This window comes from Acinonyx jubatus, chromosome A1 (assembly GCF_027475565.1).
Source record: "Acinonyx jubatus isolate Ajub_Pintada_27869175 chromosome A1, VMU_Ajub_asm_v1.0, whole genome shotgun sequence".
Taxonomy (NCBI): Eukaryota; Metazoa; Chordata; class Mammalia; order Carnivora; family Felidae; genus Acinonyx; species Acinonyx jubatus.
The window spans coordinates 193,696,086-193,712,345 of record NC_069380.1 but is presented as its reverse complement, the minus strand read 5'-3'; the positions used below and the strand labels follow the sequence as shown (position 1 = coordinate 193,712,345).

At 55.6% G+C, this 16,260-nt stretch overlaps 1 protein-coding gene across 12 annotated transcripts in view; it reads left to right on the top strand.

Annotated features, from left to right (window-relative positions):
- Positions 1–706: 706 nt before the first annotated feature.
- The window catches only part of TCOF1 (treacle ribosome biogenesis factor 1), a 38,051-nt gene continuing 22,497 nt past the window's right edge, over positions 707–16,260 (top strand). For 4 of the 12 annotated variants that reach the window (XM_015083584.3, XM_015083583.3, XM_053200274.1 and 1 more), the window contains exons 1-13: positions 725–905; positions 3,272–3,327; positions 6,365–6,504; positions 8,530–8,603; positions 9,353–9,539; positions 10,145–10,218; positions 11,733–11,963; positions 13,196–13,408; positions 13,626–13,859; positions 14,042–14,206; positions 14,361–14,543; positions 14,704–14,955; positions 15,046–15,243. In XM_015083584.3, coding sequence (XP_014939070.3) covers positions 798–905; positions 3,272–3,327; positions 6,365–6,504; positions 8,530–8,603; positions 9,353–9,539; positions 10,145–10,218; positions 11,733–11,963; positions 13,196–13,408; positions 13,626–13,859; positions 14,042–14,206; positions 14,361–14,543; positions 14,704–14,955; positions 15,046–15,243 — 2,115 coding nt within the window. In that variant the 5' untranslated portion in view covers positions 725–797. Of the gene's footprint in view, positions 906–3,271; positions 3,328–6,364; positions 6,505–8,529; positions 8,604–9,352; positions 9,540–10,144; positions 10,219–11,732; positions 11,964–13,195; positions 13,409–13,625; positions 13,860–14,041; positions 14,207–14,360; positions 14,544–14,703; positions 14,956–15,045; positions 15,244–16,260 lie in introns of all 12 variants that reach the window. The other 8 variants (XM_053200255.1, XM_053200254.1, XM_053200253.1 and 5 more) reach the window with 5 other exon arrangements.

Genomic DNA, 16,260 nt, shown 5'->3' with positions numbered 1-16,260 from the left:
ACCGGGTGGTTTCTCCTGTCTGTATACAGGCACTGCCCTCTACCTGGAATGCCAGTCCTGTCTTCTGCAGAATCAGAAATTCCTATTGCATCTTTAAGCCTCAAGCTAGATATCTCTTTGGGGTTAGGTGCCCCTCCTCCCTGCGTCCATAGGCTGTGCCTATCCCTGACAATGCGCTCAAGGCATTGAACCATAGTTGCTTGGTTACCGACTCTCCTCCTTTTGAGCTTTGAGGGCAGCCACCATTTCTTAGTCATCTTTTTATCCCTCCATTCTAGGTGAACACTAGCCTAAGGTATGGTGCTCAAAAACGGTTTATGCAGTGAATGAATAATTATAAGTAGTCATGGGCCCTAAAAAAAAATCTGTGAAATGAATAAGAGTGGGTAACTAGAAGTTCGGGACCAGAGAGAGATGCAGATTTAAGATGTTCAGAGATGGGTAAGACCCTATCGCACCCGTCAGAGCTAACATGGAAGACAAATGCCTGCAGTGAACGAGTCTGGACGAGGTAAGGGGGAATCATTTATCTCAAGGCTGGGAGGAGGGTCTGGGTCTCAACACGCCCTCCTCCCGCCAATGGGAGGCTTCGTAACCCTCCAAGCCTCCGCCCCTTTCACCCGCTTGGGGCGGGGCCGGCCACTCCAGGAGATAAGACTACACTTCCCGGCGCGCCTCGCGGCCAGGGCGAACGAGGAGCCGGAAGTGGGCCGCGCGAGGTCTAAGGGCACGAGGGAAGTGGCGGGCGGGGACTCAGGGGGGCGTGCAGGTGAGCCGACTGGCAGGGGTTTGCCGGCATGGCTGAGGCCAGGAAGCGGCGGGAGCTTCTTCCCCTGATCTACCAGCATCTGCTACAGGCGGGCTACGTGCGCGCGGCGCGGGAAGTGAAGGAGCAGAGTGGCCAGGTGAGCGTGCGCGGGCCGTGTGCGAGGGCCGCGTGCTAGATCTGGAGAGGTGCTGCCTGCGCCCCCTCCCGTGGCGGCCTGGCGTGCGCCCAGAGCCGGACTCTGCGGTGGCCCGGGAAGCGACCAGGGGTACCGAAGGAGCCGCAGCCTCTGCACACTTCGGCTCCCTGTCGCTCTGGGCCTCAGTTTCCCGAGCTGTGTAGTGGGCGGGCCGGGATGGGAGATCCGACGCGGAGGGCTTTGTAATTCCCGCGCCCCTTACCTCCACCCCTTCCTGGTAGCGGCGGTTTAAAGTTTCCGAAGTCTCTGGCCACGTGGCTCCGCGGGCCGGGAAGGTTGCTGAGAGCCTGAGGGGTGGATTGCGACCAGCCCCCAGGGGAGGGTGAGGAGGCGAAAGAGGGAACCGAGGCGAAGGGGCTTGTGGCCCCTTAGTTGAGCTGAAGCTCGGGCCCTTATCCCTCCCGTATGGAGTCGGGCAGCTTTGGGATTCGAGCTTGTGGTGGAGTCATTGCACACTTCATTCATTCTTTTCAGCAACTCCTGAACTAGCGCTCAGGGTGCTGATGATAGAGTGTTGAGCACAGTCCCCCGGCCCTACTAGAGTTTACGGTCTAAATCCAGTAGGGGAGGTAGACATAAAGAATCGCAAAAGTAACTGTACACTTAACACATTAAGTGCCAAGAATGAGAGGCGTAGGGCGATAAGACAGGGATGGCAAGTTAGTTGCCTGGGTCAGGGACACCCAGGACAGCTTTCCTGAGGAAATGGATGTTGATTTGAGACCTGAGAGAAGAGAGGTGGATATTCAGGCAGAGGGGCACATGCCCTGTGGTGGGAGGAAACTCGTTGCATTTGTACTGGCCTCTGGAAATTCCATCGTGGCTGAAGGGTGGAGTACAGGGTGACGGGGAGGGCGGGGGGGGGGGGGCTGGCTGGAGCCCCACGGTAGTCTGGTCTTCATCTGAAGAGCAGTGGTAAGCCACTGGAGAGTTTTAAATCGGTAAGGTGGATATTGACCTGATTAGTAAGCCCTCTGGCTGTGGTGTAGGCTCTGGTCGTGATGCTTGCTCCCAGGATCTGCATAGTCTAAAGGGTGATGGGCCCTAAGACATGATCCAAGCTTTTCCCAAGCCTCTCCGGACCTTGACTGCCTTGGGCAAGAAACATTACCCGTCTTCATTGGGGCATTTGCCGAGGCAAAAGTATCCTGTCCTCATGGAGCTTACATCACAGCAGGGGCAGACAGATGACAAATCTTTAAAAACAAAAACAAAAAAAACTAAAGATACCATGTGTCAGGTGATCATATGAGCCATAAAAATAAGGCAGGCAAGGAGGATAAGGAATGTCAGGGTTCAGTTATAAATAGGGTGATCAGGAAGCCCCACTGAGAAGGTGACATTTGGGCAGAGACCTGAAGGAAGTGAGGGAGTGAGCTGTGTGGTTAGCAGGAGAGAGCATTCTAGACAGAATAGCAAGCCCGGATGGGGCCGGTGGCCTGACACATTTGAGGGACAGTGAGGAGGCCAGAGTGCCTGGGGCAGAGCAGGGTAAAACGGACTATTGGAGTCTCCCTGTTATCAGCTCATGTGCTGGGCACTGACTAGAATATCTTGTTCAGGCCCGACAGCACCCTGGGTGCTGCTCTTCTCCCTGTGTTAGAAAGAAGGAGCCTGAAGTGTGAAGAGGTGAAGAGATGCGCTCAGCCAGTTAACACAGGAGCTCTGCCTGACTCCAGATGTACCCTCTTGGCCACTCTGCCCACGTCCCTGACACTGCTGTCACCTTACGTTGCTTTACTCAACCTCCCTGGGGCGCTTGACACCCTCGGTTCTTGACATTTGCAGAGTGGGCCATCTGGCCTCGGCCCCAAAGGGCTGGATTCCACCCGCTTCCCTCTGCGTCTGTCAAGGGACTGGCGCCGTTTGGTTTAGTCTCTTCCCAGCGGATGAGTGGACTGCGGTCATGCCACCTGGACGCCTTGGATGTCTGGGCTGTGGTTCGTACTGCCCTGGGACGATTGACCCACCTGACCTTTAAAAGACTTTAGAAAGGTCAGGGGTAGAAAAAGCCCCGTCTTGTGGCCTCTGAGCATGGTGGGTGTCAGGGAGCTGGATAATGCTAGCCTGGCACATTCCAACTCCAGGTTCTCAAAGGTACCCCTCACTAATGTGTTGTCTTAAAAGGTCTTGGCTGGAAGGACTTGCCCTGCTTGTCTCTGGAAGGTTTGAGCGGCACTGACGGGGCCAAGCAGACATATTTCCCTGAGCAAAAAGTCTCCCATGAGGCTGTGGAGAGTTGGGCCCAAAGAGGACCCTTATTGTGCCGGGGGGTTAATTGCTGCTTTCTCTTTACTTCTCTGCAGAAAAGTTTCCTGGCTCAGCCTGTAACCCTTCTGGACATCTATACTCACTGGCAACAGTAAGTCCGACGGGGCCTCAAGAGTGGAGTAGGGACAGCCCAAGCTGTCACCTTGAAATAAGCTAGGATGCTAATCTGGTCTGCAGTCTGCCTCCATAGCCCAGTGTGGACACCAGTGTTGCCCCCAGGAAGCCAGGTCGCACACGGGGGTGCCCGATAGGGAGAAAGGATGTTGGGAGCCGTAATCAGTGCTCTTAAGGACCAGAGCTTCTCGGCCGCTTGTTACTCATCCAGTCAACAAACACGTATTGAGTACCTACCTCCTAAATGCTGGGTCCTGCCCTAAGTATGGAGACACTGTCATGAGTGAGACAGACATGGTTCCTTCTTTCCTGGAGCTGATATTGGAGTCAGGGAGGTAGGCATGCCTCAACGATTGAAAGAAAGAAATGTAAAATTAAAATGATGGTAAAGCTTATGAAGAGGACTTGGTGCCAAAACCAGGTTAGCCTAGCCTCATTTAGGGGTTTAAGGAAGGTTTCCCTGTGGTGACCTTTGATTTGAGAGCTGCGGGGAGCGGGGAGTAAACCCGGGAGTAGTAGGTCTCATGAGGCAGGAGTTCACCTGGCATTGAGAACTGTGGGTGCCGAAGCCTATAGCTGCAGCCACAGGACGGGTAAGGCCGGGCAGTTGGTGGGGCCCACCTCACTCCGGATCTGAACGTCTGTGGTGAGGAGCTGTGTCTTTGCCCCAAGAGCAGCGGGAGCCCCAAAAGGGGGGAATAGAGAGCAGCGAGGTCACTGCAGGACAGCTTGGCTAGTCGGGGTGTGGACACCATCATCCAGGCAACAGCTTGTGGCGCTTAGACAGGAATAATGGGGTAGACAGCCGATTCCAGGAATATTAGGGGGTGAGACTGGGAGCTGGGGATGGTCTAGAGGGGCAGTCTCGTTGACTCCCGGGTGCCTGGCTTGTGCACCTGCATGGAAGGTGGGCCTGAGTGTGGAGCTGGGAAGCGAATGCAATTGGAGGGAAAGATTTCAAGGACCTGTTGAGTGCGAAATGTCTGAAACGTGCAGAAAGAAGGAAGGGGTGATAATCCAAGGGCATATCAACAAAGGAATGGTTTGGGAGGGAGGGAGGGGATAATCATTGTCTCCACAAAGTGGCCTGACCCACAGTCAACCAGGGAAGTGAAGGGCCTGCAATCATGTCCCATGGGGAATGATTGGAAAATACTGAATTGTCCAGGGTGGAAAAGAGCAAAGGGGCAGGTGATGTGTCTGCACATCTTTGAGGACAAAGGGAGTGGGGCGTTCTCTGGGGCTCTGAGAGGCTGAAGTAGGACCCATATGTACCGTTTTAGGGAGACAGGTTTCAATTTCTGAATAGAAGCACTTGGTCATCAGAGCTGTCCAGAAATGAGATAGGCTATGGTTCCCTATCATCAGAGGTGTGTAAGGAAAGGCAAGAATGGTGTGGAAGAGATCGCAGCTTCCAATGGAGAGCTAAGGTCTTTGAAAGTCCTGTCAGCTCTCAGTTCTTGGCTTTCCTCTGCTGCTAAGGTAAGGTCAGAGCATAGGGCCCACCCTGCACTTCCTCTCCATCACCGCCTCCAACTTGCCCAGGTGTCTGGGTATGACAGCACTTCCTTCCTTAGAGAACTGCCTCAGTGAGCCCTTCCTTGTCACTGGCCCCTTCTGTGGGTGAGGGGTACTAACAAGTACGAGGACCTCACACCCACCAGAGGTGGCCTCGCCTGATGGTTCCCAGCAAAGTTCAAACCCAACAACTAGCTGTGTGAGCTTGGGCAGACTTGGCTTCCTTGAATCTGTATGTTCATCTTTATCTGTAAAATATAATAATAGTAAATCAGGGGGCATCTGGGTGGCTCAGTCAGTCAGGCATCTGACTTTGGATCTCATCTCAGGTCTTGATTCTGAAGTTCAAAGGTCATGAGTTCAAGCCTGGTGTTGGGTTTTGCGCTGGACTTGAAGCCTATTTAAAAACATAAGAAAATAAAATAAAATAAAATAAAATAAAATAAAATAAAAAGGTAGTGAATCAGGTGCTAAACCTGACCATCAGAGGCATTTGTCCCATAGGTATTTATTGAGCAGCTACTATGCATCAGAACTGTTCTTGATATATCTGGAAACAACCAGAGAGAAATCCCTGCTCTTGTGAAACATTCTGTTGGGAGGAGGGAGAGCGGCAGAATGAATTGATAAGTGTAATAAATGAAACCTGTTTTTCAGGGGGGATTCCCAACAAGTGGCCTTCCTGGGAACAAGGGACCCACATCCCAAACTGTGGTAGAGCATGTCTATCCCAGCTGGAGAACATGGGACATACACAGTGATTCCCTTGGGATGGGAGGGTGAGGTCACAGGAGCTGGTACTTGAAAGTTCCAGGGACTGAGCCATCTGGGTGCTTGTCCTGCCGATGCCCAAAACTTACTCTTTGACCCTGAGCAAGTCACTGAGTCGTTCATTTTTTGAGATGTGTGCTATGTGCTGAAGATACTTAACGAGCTAGCAGAGGTTCCTGCCAGCCCCTCCCCCCGCCCCGGGTTTGACCTTGTAGTGAGGGAGTCAGGCAGGAAGTAAGTAGAATAACAGGAGAGAGAAAAGTGCTCTGAAGAAAATGAAACAGGATGACAGAGCGGAGAATGTCAGGGGGAGGGGAATCATGATCAGGGAGGGGCTTTGAAGAAGCTGTATTGGAGCTGAGGCCTAAGGGACAAGAAGGAGCAGGGCTTCCAGAAAGAGGGCACTATAGGTGCTCTAAGTTCTGGAGGAGGGAGAACCCAGATGATTCTATGAACAGCCCGCAGGTGCTGGCACATACCAGTCAGTGATGGCTAGCTGCTGTGACTATGCAATGTCAGCAGCCCTTACTGATTATTTTGGAGACTAATAGTTGTAAAACCAGTGTATGAAATGGGTGGAAAGGCAGAATACAAGTGTATCTACGCTGTTTTCAAACTCTGTGCGCATTTCCTGGCAGGGGTTGGGGGGGGGTGTCTTTCTTGTCAAATCTCCTGGCCTTGCCCTTGTCACCTGGTTGGTACAGCCAGTCACCCTTGTCCTGCAGGACATCAGAGGTTGGCCAGAAGCGGAAGGCAGAGGAAGATGCAGCGCTGCAGGCTAAGAAGACCCGTGTGTCCGACCCCATTAGCAGCTCAGAGAGCTCAGAAGAGGAGGAGGAGGCAGAGGCCGAGACCGCCAAAGCCAGTACGAGTCCCGCGCCCCGGGGGAGCCTTGGTCATTGGTGTTAGTGGGAGCTCAGCCCAGGGCCCTGCAGCTCTGGGGAACAGGCTTTTGGATATTGGGTTGTTCCAGGGGAGAGTCCACCTCCAGGTTCCCCTCCAGTGGGCCCTGGGAAGACCAGGACCTTCTAGAGAGAAGGCTGGAGGGCCCCACATATCTACTGCGGTATTTATTTGAACCCTTTCTCGTGGCAGACGTTGTGTCCGAGGTACTGGGAATCCAGTGGTGAACAAAAACTTAGCTGGGCCCTTACAGCCTAATTTGGGGTACAACAGCTACATTTTTACAAGCCCCCAGGTGATTCTGACAGGTGGAAAGAAGCCTGCGTTTGTAGAAAAACTGCTGGAAAGATTGCAGAGAGGGCAGTTGGCAGGCACCTTTTCTGCGTCACCTGTGGCTGCTGGGGGAGGGGCTGGCTTTCCTGTTGTTTTGGACGTGTGCACGTTAGTCCTGGAAGGCTGTCCCGGGCACTCTGGTTTCCGAGCATTGGCAGGGTTGACCCCGTGAGGCCTTCACAGCCCCTTCTCCCCAAGTCCTCCCGACAGTTTGTGTTTTAACCAACAGACTTTTGACTCCACAGAGGAATCATCCTTTTTCTCTGCAAGGTTATTAGCTTTTGCTTACATAGAAGGTGATTTCTTGATTCTTAAATGTATTTTCTGATTGTAAAGGAAATACAGGATTCATTATGGATATGCAAATTACTTGTTAAAAAGGCAGGAAAAAAAAATTACCCACGTTCTTGCCACCTACGATTTGGCAAATTATTCTTCCATTTATTTTTCCTGAGCATGTTTTTAAAAATATTCGAGATCATATTAAATACATATCTTATATCTTCATCTTTTAAAATCATAAATGCAAAACAAGTCCACTTTGAACTATATGTAAGCATATGGAAGAAAAATGAGAGGTTTTCTATTCTACCCTGGATGGGTCCCTTTTACCCCCTGAATGCATCCTGGTGGGTAGCTTTAAAACTGTCCCCTGCACATCTAGTCATACAGATAGCTGTGCATACGTGCATGTCCACACCAACACACTATGTAAAAGCAAAAATTGTTCAATTTCATACTGACTGATACTTGATCTTAATGGATTTTTATTTCATGAATTTTTTCTATGATAAGGGAATCGTTGCAAGAAACACGCTGAAATGTTTGTGGGCAACATGATACGATGTCTGGCATTTTTTTTTCAGAATAGTACTTGATGGGGAAGGGTACTGGAGAGGCCGGTTGACATCACACAGGCCACAAGCTGGTAATGGTTGGGACTGTGTGGTTCGCTGTACTTCCTCTCTACTTACAGATGTGTCTAAAAAAGAGGGAGATGCAGTTAAATGCCAGGAAGAGAGTCAGACCATGCCATTCATCTCAGCAGTGTCCCATGTCACAGCATACCCTAGAAATCTTACCCTGTCTGACATTTGGGGAGACAAGTTTCCTGCTGGAAGATCACCCAGAATCTGTAGGTCTCAACATCTCACCAGTTCCCGGTCTCATAGTTCAGCTCCTTTTCCCAGTACAAACTCTTGAAATCCCGAGCAGCTTTCTCTGTGGACCAGGGGCTGGCTGCCTGACTGCTGCCGCTGTCCTGCTGAGTGACTCTCGGGGCCGCAGCGTGGTAGCCTGTGGGGATGGCCCACCCTGAAGTCATGTGGTGCCTTCGAGGGGGTCTGCAGCGGCACTGTGAGCCAGCGCTTCCTTTTCTGGGGTCTTCAGTGTCTCGTGCCATCAGGGAGTTGGGGCTCCATGGGGGATGCACACCCGTGGCTTTCGTGGTGCCCCGCTCTCCCGCTCCTGGTGGATGTGGCTCATGCACCCCAGAGCTCTTTCCCACAAGTCTGGGCTCAGTCTCAGATGCTCAGGCCAGCACCAGGCACAGCCATACCAATTGAATCATTAGGTGAGCTGAAACCTATTGGCTGTTCTTAAATGAGAAAAAAAAGCTCATCTGGTTCATGCAGCAGGTGTCTGTGTCTTGCAGCCCCAAGACTGGCGCCCACCAACTCCTCGGTTCCGGGGGCAGTTGTGCCATCAGGCACGAAAGAAAAAGCCAGGGTGAGTAGGACCACCTCCAAGCTGTCGCCCTTTGGGAGTTACGTGCCCTGTAGGGGGACAGTCCCCTGTGTCAGAGAAGGATAGGGTTGTGAGCAGTTACCCAACCTGGATTCAGTTCTGGGCCTTTATCACCAGCTGTGTGATCCTGGTGACTCCTTTACCTCTCTGGGCCTCAGTTTCCTTTTCTGTAAAATGGAGGTGATGCCCCACTGCTTTGGGCCGCTGGGCACATCATGCACCTGTAACAATTTCTTTCCTCCTTCATCCGTGCATTCACCTGTTCAGCCAATGGCCTGTTACTGATCCAGTTACTTTCCAGGGACCGTGGGAGGCAGTGGGGGCACCACAGTGAGTAAGACGCCTGTGGGTCTGAAAGCTGGAAAACCATTTTCTAGACTGCAGCTCCTGAGAAGGTAGAATACCGTTGCTGGTAGTCCACAAAGCAGCATCACAGACGTGTAAAGCACACGTCCCTGAGATACCTGGAGCGCCAACTACAGCACGAGGTAGTGAGGACGGCCGCAGCAGGCTGCCAGTTATCGCTTAGCCAGTAACTCCTGGGTCCCAAGAGCTGTAATTTGGTTTTCTCCGTGCCTCTGTGAGGGGAGGTACCGTTCTCAGCCCCATCTTAAAGGTGAAGAAACAGACCAAGGGAGGTAATCTGTCCGAACTCCTACGCCTGGGAAGCGGTCTGTGCTGGTCATTCACCAGGCCACACCCAGCGTGTCTGTCACCCCTGTCCTTTGTAGGCAAAGACCAAGAAGGCCGGCAAGGTGGTGAACTCCACACCGCATCCTGCCGCTGGGAAGGCGGTGGCCCACCTTCTGTCTGGGAGGTCACCTAAGAAGTCAGCAGGGCCTTCAGCGAATACCATCCTGGCCTCAGAAACTGAGGAGGAGGGCAGTGTCCAGGCCCTCAGAACCACGGCCAAGCCTGGTGAGCGTCCCCAACTTGTAGACGCCAAGCCCCCTGAGTTTGGGCTGGGGAGGCAGGCCCGGCACTGCTTTGTCAAACTCTGGGACGTTCTGGAATTTAGAGGTCTGTCTCCATGGCAGTAAGGTCCCGCGGCGCCCCAATAAGGGAGGGTCTGCTGTAGGGACATGTCAGGCTTTGCTAAGGGAGTTTGAGCAGCCCAGGTGATGGTGGAGCATTTTCTGGTTTATTGCTCTCAGCTGGGTACAGGGCCCACTGCGGAGGCTGAGGCTAAACCGAGGCCTGGGTTCGCTCCAGTTTCTCGTGTGAAATAGGCGTTTGCCCTGCCTGCCTCAGTGTGATGATGGAAGGAGATGCCCGGACTAGCAGACGGTGGCTTGTGTGTGGTAGGACCTAGCATGAGCCTTCTCGGGGTCACAGAGGTGTGGGCAACACAAGCGTACGAGTGGCACGTGCCTTGGCTGTGGGGCTTCAAGGTAGGTGGGGCTGAAGGTCCGCACTCGGGAAGCGAGCACAGGCACCTGCGTCTCATTTCCTGGCCTGGCAGAGAGCCAGGGAGGGGAGTCCGGAAGGGCAGGCCCTCAGTCCTCTCCTGCTTCGTCCCCCAGGAATGGCATCGGCCAGCCAGGCTGACAGCTCCAGCGAGGAGACCTCCACCTCGAGCGATGAGACATATGTGGAGGTAATTGCCACCCATCCTCAGGAGCTGCCTCTGCAAACCTCTAACCCTCCCAGGGGCCTGGCCGGGGCTTCGCACACCAGCGGGGCCAAATCAACTTAGCAAGTGTTTCAGGGTGACCGGGAGCTGGAAAGGCTGAGGCCTGGGGAGCAGAGCCAGATGCTGTCGTCACACCGCGGGTGTGAAAAAGGTCTAGGGTTGTGGGGGAGAGACGCCGTCCAGCCTGTGAGACCAGGGAAGGCTTCCTGGGAGAGGTGGCACTGGAGCAGGGCCTTGACGCACAGGGGATTCTCCAGGAAGGGATGTGGGGGCAGGGTTCAGAAAGAGCTGCATGAGCCCAGGGGCAGGCGGGTGGCCGTCCTGCGGTGTGGTCCGGGTGAGTTGGGCGAGGCTGCTGAGTGGTTCTGGGTGGATGCCGGGCCTGGGCGCTTGGTCAGAGACGGTCAGGTCTTGGTCTGTGGCCTCATCTCTGCTCTGAACTGTGACCCGGAAGTCCTTCCTTATTGTGCAGCCGAGCCTTGGGAATCTAGTGGCAGCACGAGGTGCATGATTGCTGCTGCTATGGGGACGTGGGAGGTGGGGGGGTCCCTCAGAAGTCTGACCGCAGTGCTCATGGTTACTATAAAGGGAGAATGTAGAGAGCCCTGAGGGGCCCTAACAAGAATGTGAATGAGGTGAAAGTGCCTTAATTAAGAGGAGATCAGAGGTAGGCAGGGGCCACATCCCTGGGGTGCCTGGAGTACTTCTCACCTCCTGCCTCACCCAGTAACCTGTGAAGGTGGAGACCTTCCTCCCATCTACCCAAGGCCTATCCTCTTCCCACGTCCATCCCCACTTTCAGGCGCTGGGTACAGCCATAAGAGCACCCAGGCTCCCGTTCCTACTTGGCCCTGGGAAACCAGCAGCCAAACACACAGCCTTGGGGGGCCAGAGGCCAGCACAGGGCCCTGGCAGCAGCGAGGAGTTTGCGATTGAGGAGATGGCTGCCCCAGAAACCCAGGGTCAGGTGAAATCTACCTGATGACATGTGGAGATAGGGCACTGCCTGCCTTAGGAACGTCAGAATTTTAGAAGTCTAAGAAAGAGCCCATGGAGGAAAGGAATGTGCCCAGGGTACCTCGGCAAGACTGGCATTCAGATCCTGGCCTCCCAGCCCCTGGGAAGGCCGTCATGATCGGATACCCCTGTAGTTGAAGGGGCAGATAGGGTGGGCCTTCTGGTTGAGAGAGGCTGCCCCTGTGTGCCAGGCAGCAGGGGAGCATAGTGGATGGGAGTTCTGCCCCCAAGGCGACACAGACATGGGTTCTAGTCGTGACTTTGCCCTTAGTATTGGTCTTGACTTAACCTCCCTGAGCTTCTTGTCCCTCTCTGGAAAATGGGTGTAAAGATAGCATGTGACTCAGAGTTCTTTGAGAATTGGATGATGTTAGGAAAGGGGATTGTAAACCATGAAGCCTCTCATAGCCCTCAGAGGCAAAGATTATTATTTCTTCTCTAATTGCATCCTCTTGTTCCAGGTGAAACCTTCAGTAAAACCACCCCAGGTCAAAACCTCACCAGCCCCTGCCAAGGACTCCCTAGGGAGAGGGGCAGCCCCAACCCCTGGGAAGGCAGGGGATGTGACACCCCAAGTCAGAGGAGGTGCCCTGACCCTAGCCAGCAAGGCCAAGAAGCCAGAAGAGGACTCGGAGAGCAGTGAGGAGTCGTCTGAGAGTGAGGAGGGGGCCCCTTTGGAGCCGCCCCACCAGGTGAGTCCTGGGGGCAGACCACTCCTCGGCGTCCTCAGGTCCCCCGGAGGCTGCCGAATGGCTATATAAGGAGCACCTGGTCTCCTCTGCCAGCTAAGACTGACCTTGGGGTTTGGGGAGCAGGTGGTGGGGGTATGAAAATGAAGGACAAGGGCAGCTGGGCTTGTCAGTCCCCTATGGAAATTGCCTTCTTGTGTGAACCGCAGCCTGGAAGAGCTACTTCCCACAGGGTGGCCTTGCACCCTCCTCTCTGTCAGCAACTCCCCTTTACCTCAGTTTCCCTGTCTCGAGAATGGGATATGGCCAGCCGGTCCTATTGTGAAGGGACTTAAGTTTTAATTGCCTAGTCCTCTGGCTTCTTCGGCCAAATCATGGCTTCTTAGCTAACAGGAATCTTTACCTTCCATCTGCCGGGACCCACTCCTCTAGGCTGGGTGGCCAAGACTCTGGGTGCATCTGAAGGGAAAGCAGAGGGGCTGGGAAGCTGTTGGAGTCAGAGAGCCAGGAGGAGGAAGCATCAGACAGTGGTGGTAAAAGGCCCCGAAGCTGGCCCGGTGAGGCCCAGGAGTGGAGGTCCCAGCCCAGGGCCGGATGGTAAAGGAGAGATACAATAAGTAAAATAAAGTTCATCTTGCTGGGTGGTAATGAGGAAGGTAAGGGGGCGGGGGGCGGGCTGTAGGAATGGTCATTAAAACAGCGGCTTAGGGAAGGCCTTACAGAGACGTTGCGGGCCTGAAGGAGCAGGGCGGGGGTGTGTGCCACGTGGACATCTGGACAACGGGCGTTCTGCTGGGGAGCACGGCAAGTGCCCGGGCCCTGATGTGGCAGTGGGAGAGAGAATTGTGACCCGGAGTACAGTGGTCGACCACGCCAGCCGTGGAGCCTGTGCTCTCAGGGCTCGCCCGCTGACGGGAGCCCAGCCGAGGGCGCCTCTCTCTGATGCCTGCGTGTGGGTGACTCCGGGAGCGGTGCGCAGGGGTGTCGGGGAGAACTGCCACGAGGAACTGGTGTGTATCTCGGACCTAGAGGAGGAGGCAGCGGTGGCCAAGTGAGCTGGGCAAGGCTGCGAAGGCCCCGGGAGTGAGAGAGAAGCGGCCGGGCCTGAGCCCCGGTCCAGGTGGAGAGTGAGAAGCACAGGGGGCTCTCGTGAGCCCCAGCTAAGGCCTAGGCTTCATCCTGATGGCACACTGGGGGTGAGGAGGGCAACAAAACCTCCCTTTCTCTCTTACTAGGCGAAGGCCTCGGAGAAAATTGTCCAGGCCAGGGCCGCCTCCGGCCCCGTTAAGGGGACCCCTGGGAAAGGGGCCACCCCAGCACCCCCTGGGAGGACAGGGCCTGCAGCTGCCCGGGCCAAGTCAGGGAAGCCAGAGGAGGATTCAGAGAGCAGCAGTGAGGAGGAGTCTGACAGCGAGGAGGAGCCGCCAGCTGCCAAGACGCCACTTCAGGTGAGGCCTGGGGAGGGAGAGTCCATGAAGCTGTGCCCCTCCGCAGGAGGCCTTCTGAGGACCGGTTCCACTCTCTGTCTGCCAGGGCCCTAGACACGCTTGGAGCCCTACCCCTTCTCCCCTGCGGTGTGCGTGGCGTCCTTTGCCCTGTCCGGCCTCTTGTGTCTCCTCACATCCACCCTTGTGCTCCCTCCCGATTCTGCTTGTCTCCCTCCAGGTGAAGCCTTCAGGGAAGACCCCCCAGGTCAAAGCTGCTGCAGCCTCTGCCAAGGAGTCCCCTAGGAAAGGGGCCCCTCCAGTGCCCCCTGGCAAGGCAGGGCCTACAGCTGCCCAGGCGCAGGTGGGGAAGGGGAAGGGGAAGGGGGAAGAAGACCCAGAGAGCAGCACTGAGGAGTCCGACAGCGAGGGGGAGGCGCCAGCAGCCGTGCCCCTAGCCACGAGCCCTGTTCAGGTGAGGCTGCAGGACGCCCCGCATCAGCGCGGTCTGCCCCGTTCTGGAGAGCCTGGCTGTCAGCTTGTCCTCCCCTTCCACACCTTGGGTCCCGTGCCCTGCATTTGCTCTCCTCACCTGGTCTTCCCTCACGGCTAGTCTCCTGTGGGCTCCTGCCCTGATCCTGTCTTTTGCTACTCCAGGCAAAGCCCTTGGGGCAAAACTCCCAGGTCAGAGCAGCCTCCAGTCCCATGAAGGGGCTCCCTCAGAAGGCAGGGCCTGCAGCCACCCAAGCAGGGAAGCAGGAGGAGGACTCAGGGAGCAGCAGCGAGGAGGAGTCAGACAGCGAGGGGGAGGCGCCGGCCCAGGTGAGGCTCCTGCCTGTAAGTTTCTTCCTTCCCCCTCAGTGTCAGGAGCCCCCACACCCACACGCTGACTCTGTTTGCCCTCTTGGTTTCTGGTGTCTCTGCACACAGCCATACTTTGTGCTCCCTCCCCTGATCTGTGTGTCTCTCTCTGCAGGCAAAGTCCTCGGGGAAGATCATCCAGGTCACAGCTGCCTCACGTCCTGCCACGGGGCCCCCTCAGAAGGCAGGGCCTGCAGCCACCCAGGGCAAGGCCGAAAAGTGCAAGGACGAGTCAGAGAGCAGTGAGGAGGAGTCAGACAGTGAAGAGGAGGCGCCTGCAGCCGTGGCTCCAGCCCAGGTGGGCCCGGGAGGGGCTGCCCCACGGCCTGACCTGAGCCACTGGCACCTGTCGGCTCCCCGGGGAGCTGTGGGGAGGCATGGCGGCGGGGCTCCACCCCAGAACAGATGGGGGCTCTGAGCTCAGGCTCCTTCTGTAGCTTCTGACTTCTTCCTCTCAGGCAAAACCAGCTATGAAAACACCCCAGACCCAGGCCCCTCCAAAGAAGGGCACCCCCGTTACCCCTGCACCTGCCAAGGTTCCCCCGGTGCGAGTGGGCACGCCAGCCCCTTGGAAGGCAGGAGCTGCATCCTCTCCAGCCTGCGCCTCATCCCCAGCTCTGGCCAGGGGCGCCCAGAGGCCCGAGGCCTCTTCAAGCAGCGAGGAGTCGGAGAGTGAGGAGGAGACCACTCCTGCCCCACCAGCAGGACAGGTGAGGCCAAGTTGGTCTGGCAGATTCGGGGCTAGTCCTCTCATCGCCCTTTGACCTCCTGAGATATGTGTCTCTTCCTTGTCATTCCAGGCAAAGTCTGCGGGTAAAAGCGTCCCAGTGAAAGCTGCCTCTGCACCCACCAAGGGGTCCTCGGGCCAAGGGGCTGTCCCAGTACCCGCTGGGAAGGCAGGGCCTGCAATGGCCCCGGCTAAAGCTGAGGTGCAGGAAGATTCAGAGAGCAGTGAGGAGGAATCAGACAGTGAGGAGGTGACTGCAGCCCCAGCCCAGGTGAGGCCTGGGAAGAGCCAGCCCATCCCGCCCACACCAGGGCCTGGGGCAGGGCTGAGGAGGGGCTTTTCTGGGCTGGGCTTGCCCCTGGCTGTGCAGAAGCCTCGAGGGCAGCCTCAACTCAGCCTGGCTCCCCACTTTTCACTCGGTCTCCTCCCCTGTCAGAGGTGTAGTCTCCCCCGTGGCCTTCTCAGCTCCCATTGAGACTCCTTATGCCACCCGCAAGCTCTGTGGAGCACTCCTCTGCCTGGTGCTGCCCTGTCTCCCTCAGGGAGTTCCCAGTCTAGATGGGGGCGTGGATGTGCACACAGGCTAGTCCAGCATAATGTGATAAGGTGGAAAATAGATCACGTACCTGGGTTACAGCACTGCAGGTGGTAGCGTCTCGGGGTTTCCCCAGAGGGAAGGCCTCCTGGAGGAAGTGGCATTGGAATTGTAGGCTTGAAAGATCTGGCCAGGGGAAATGCAGTGTTCCAGGCAAAGAAGCCTGGCCTGAGGGAGCTGCCCCGAGCAGAGCGTTTTGGTGGGATCACTGGGGGAAATGATGCAGTGGCAGACAGAGCAGGGGGCTTGGAGCCAGACTGCCTGGGTTCAAGTCCTGGCCCCATTTCCTACCAATTGATTCCTACCTATCAGGGCCTTTATTGACTCCTCTGTAAATTGGAAATTAGCTGTCATAGGGTTGAGAATTTAATGAGATCTCACCTACCGTACCCAGCAAGGGCCCTGTGCACACAGCAAGCTCACTCCTCTGCCTCCCTGAGGGTGGGCCAGGCTGATGGGGAACAGAATCAGGAGTCCCCTCCCAGCCTGGAAGAGTTGAGCTGGGAAAAGTGAAGATGGCTCACACCTCATGCTCACCCATGGTTTATTTGTAATTGTCGCTCTTTTTCCCCCCCCAATAACCACTCACAAATTAGTCAATTCTATTTTCCCTGTACCAGAGCACGTGTTTTCTATGGGATTTTCTTTTGCCCCCCTCTCACAGTTGCCTTGTGGGACCCAGGGTCCTGTGAT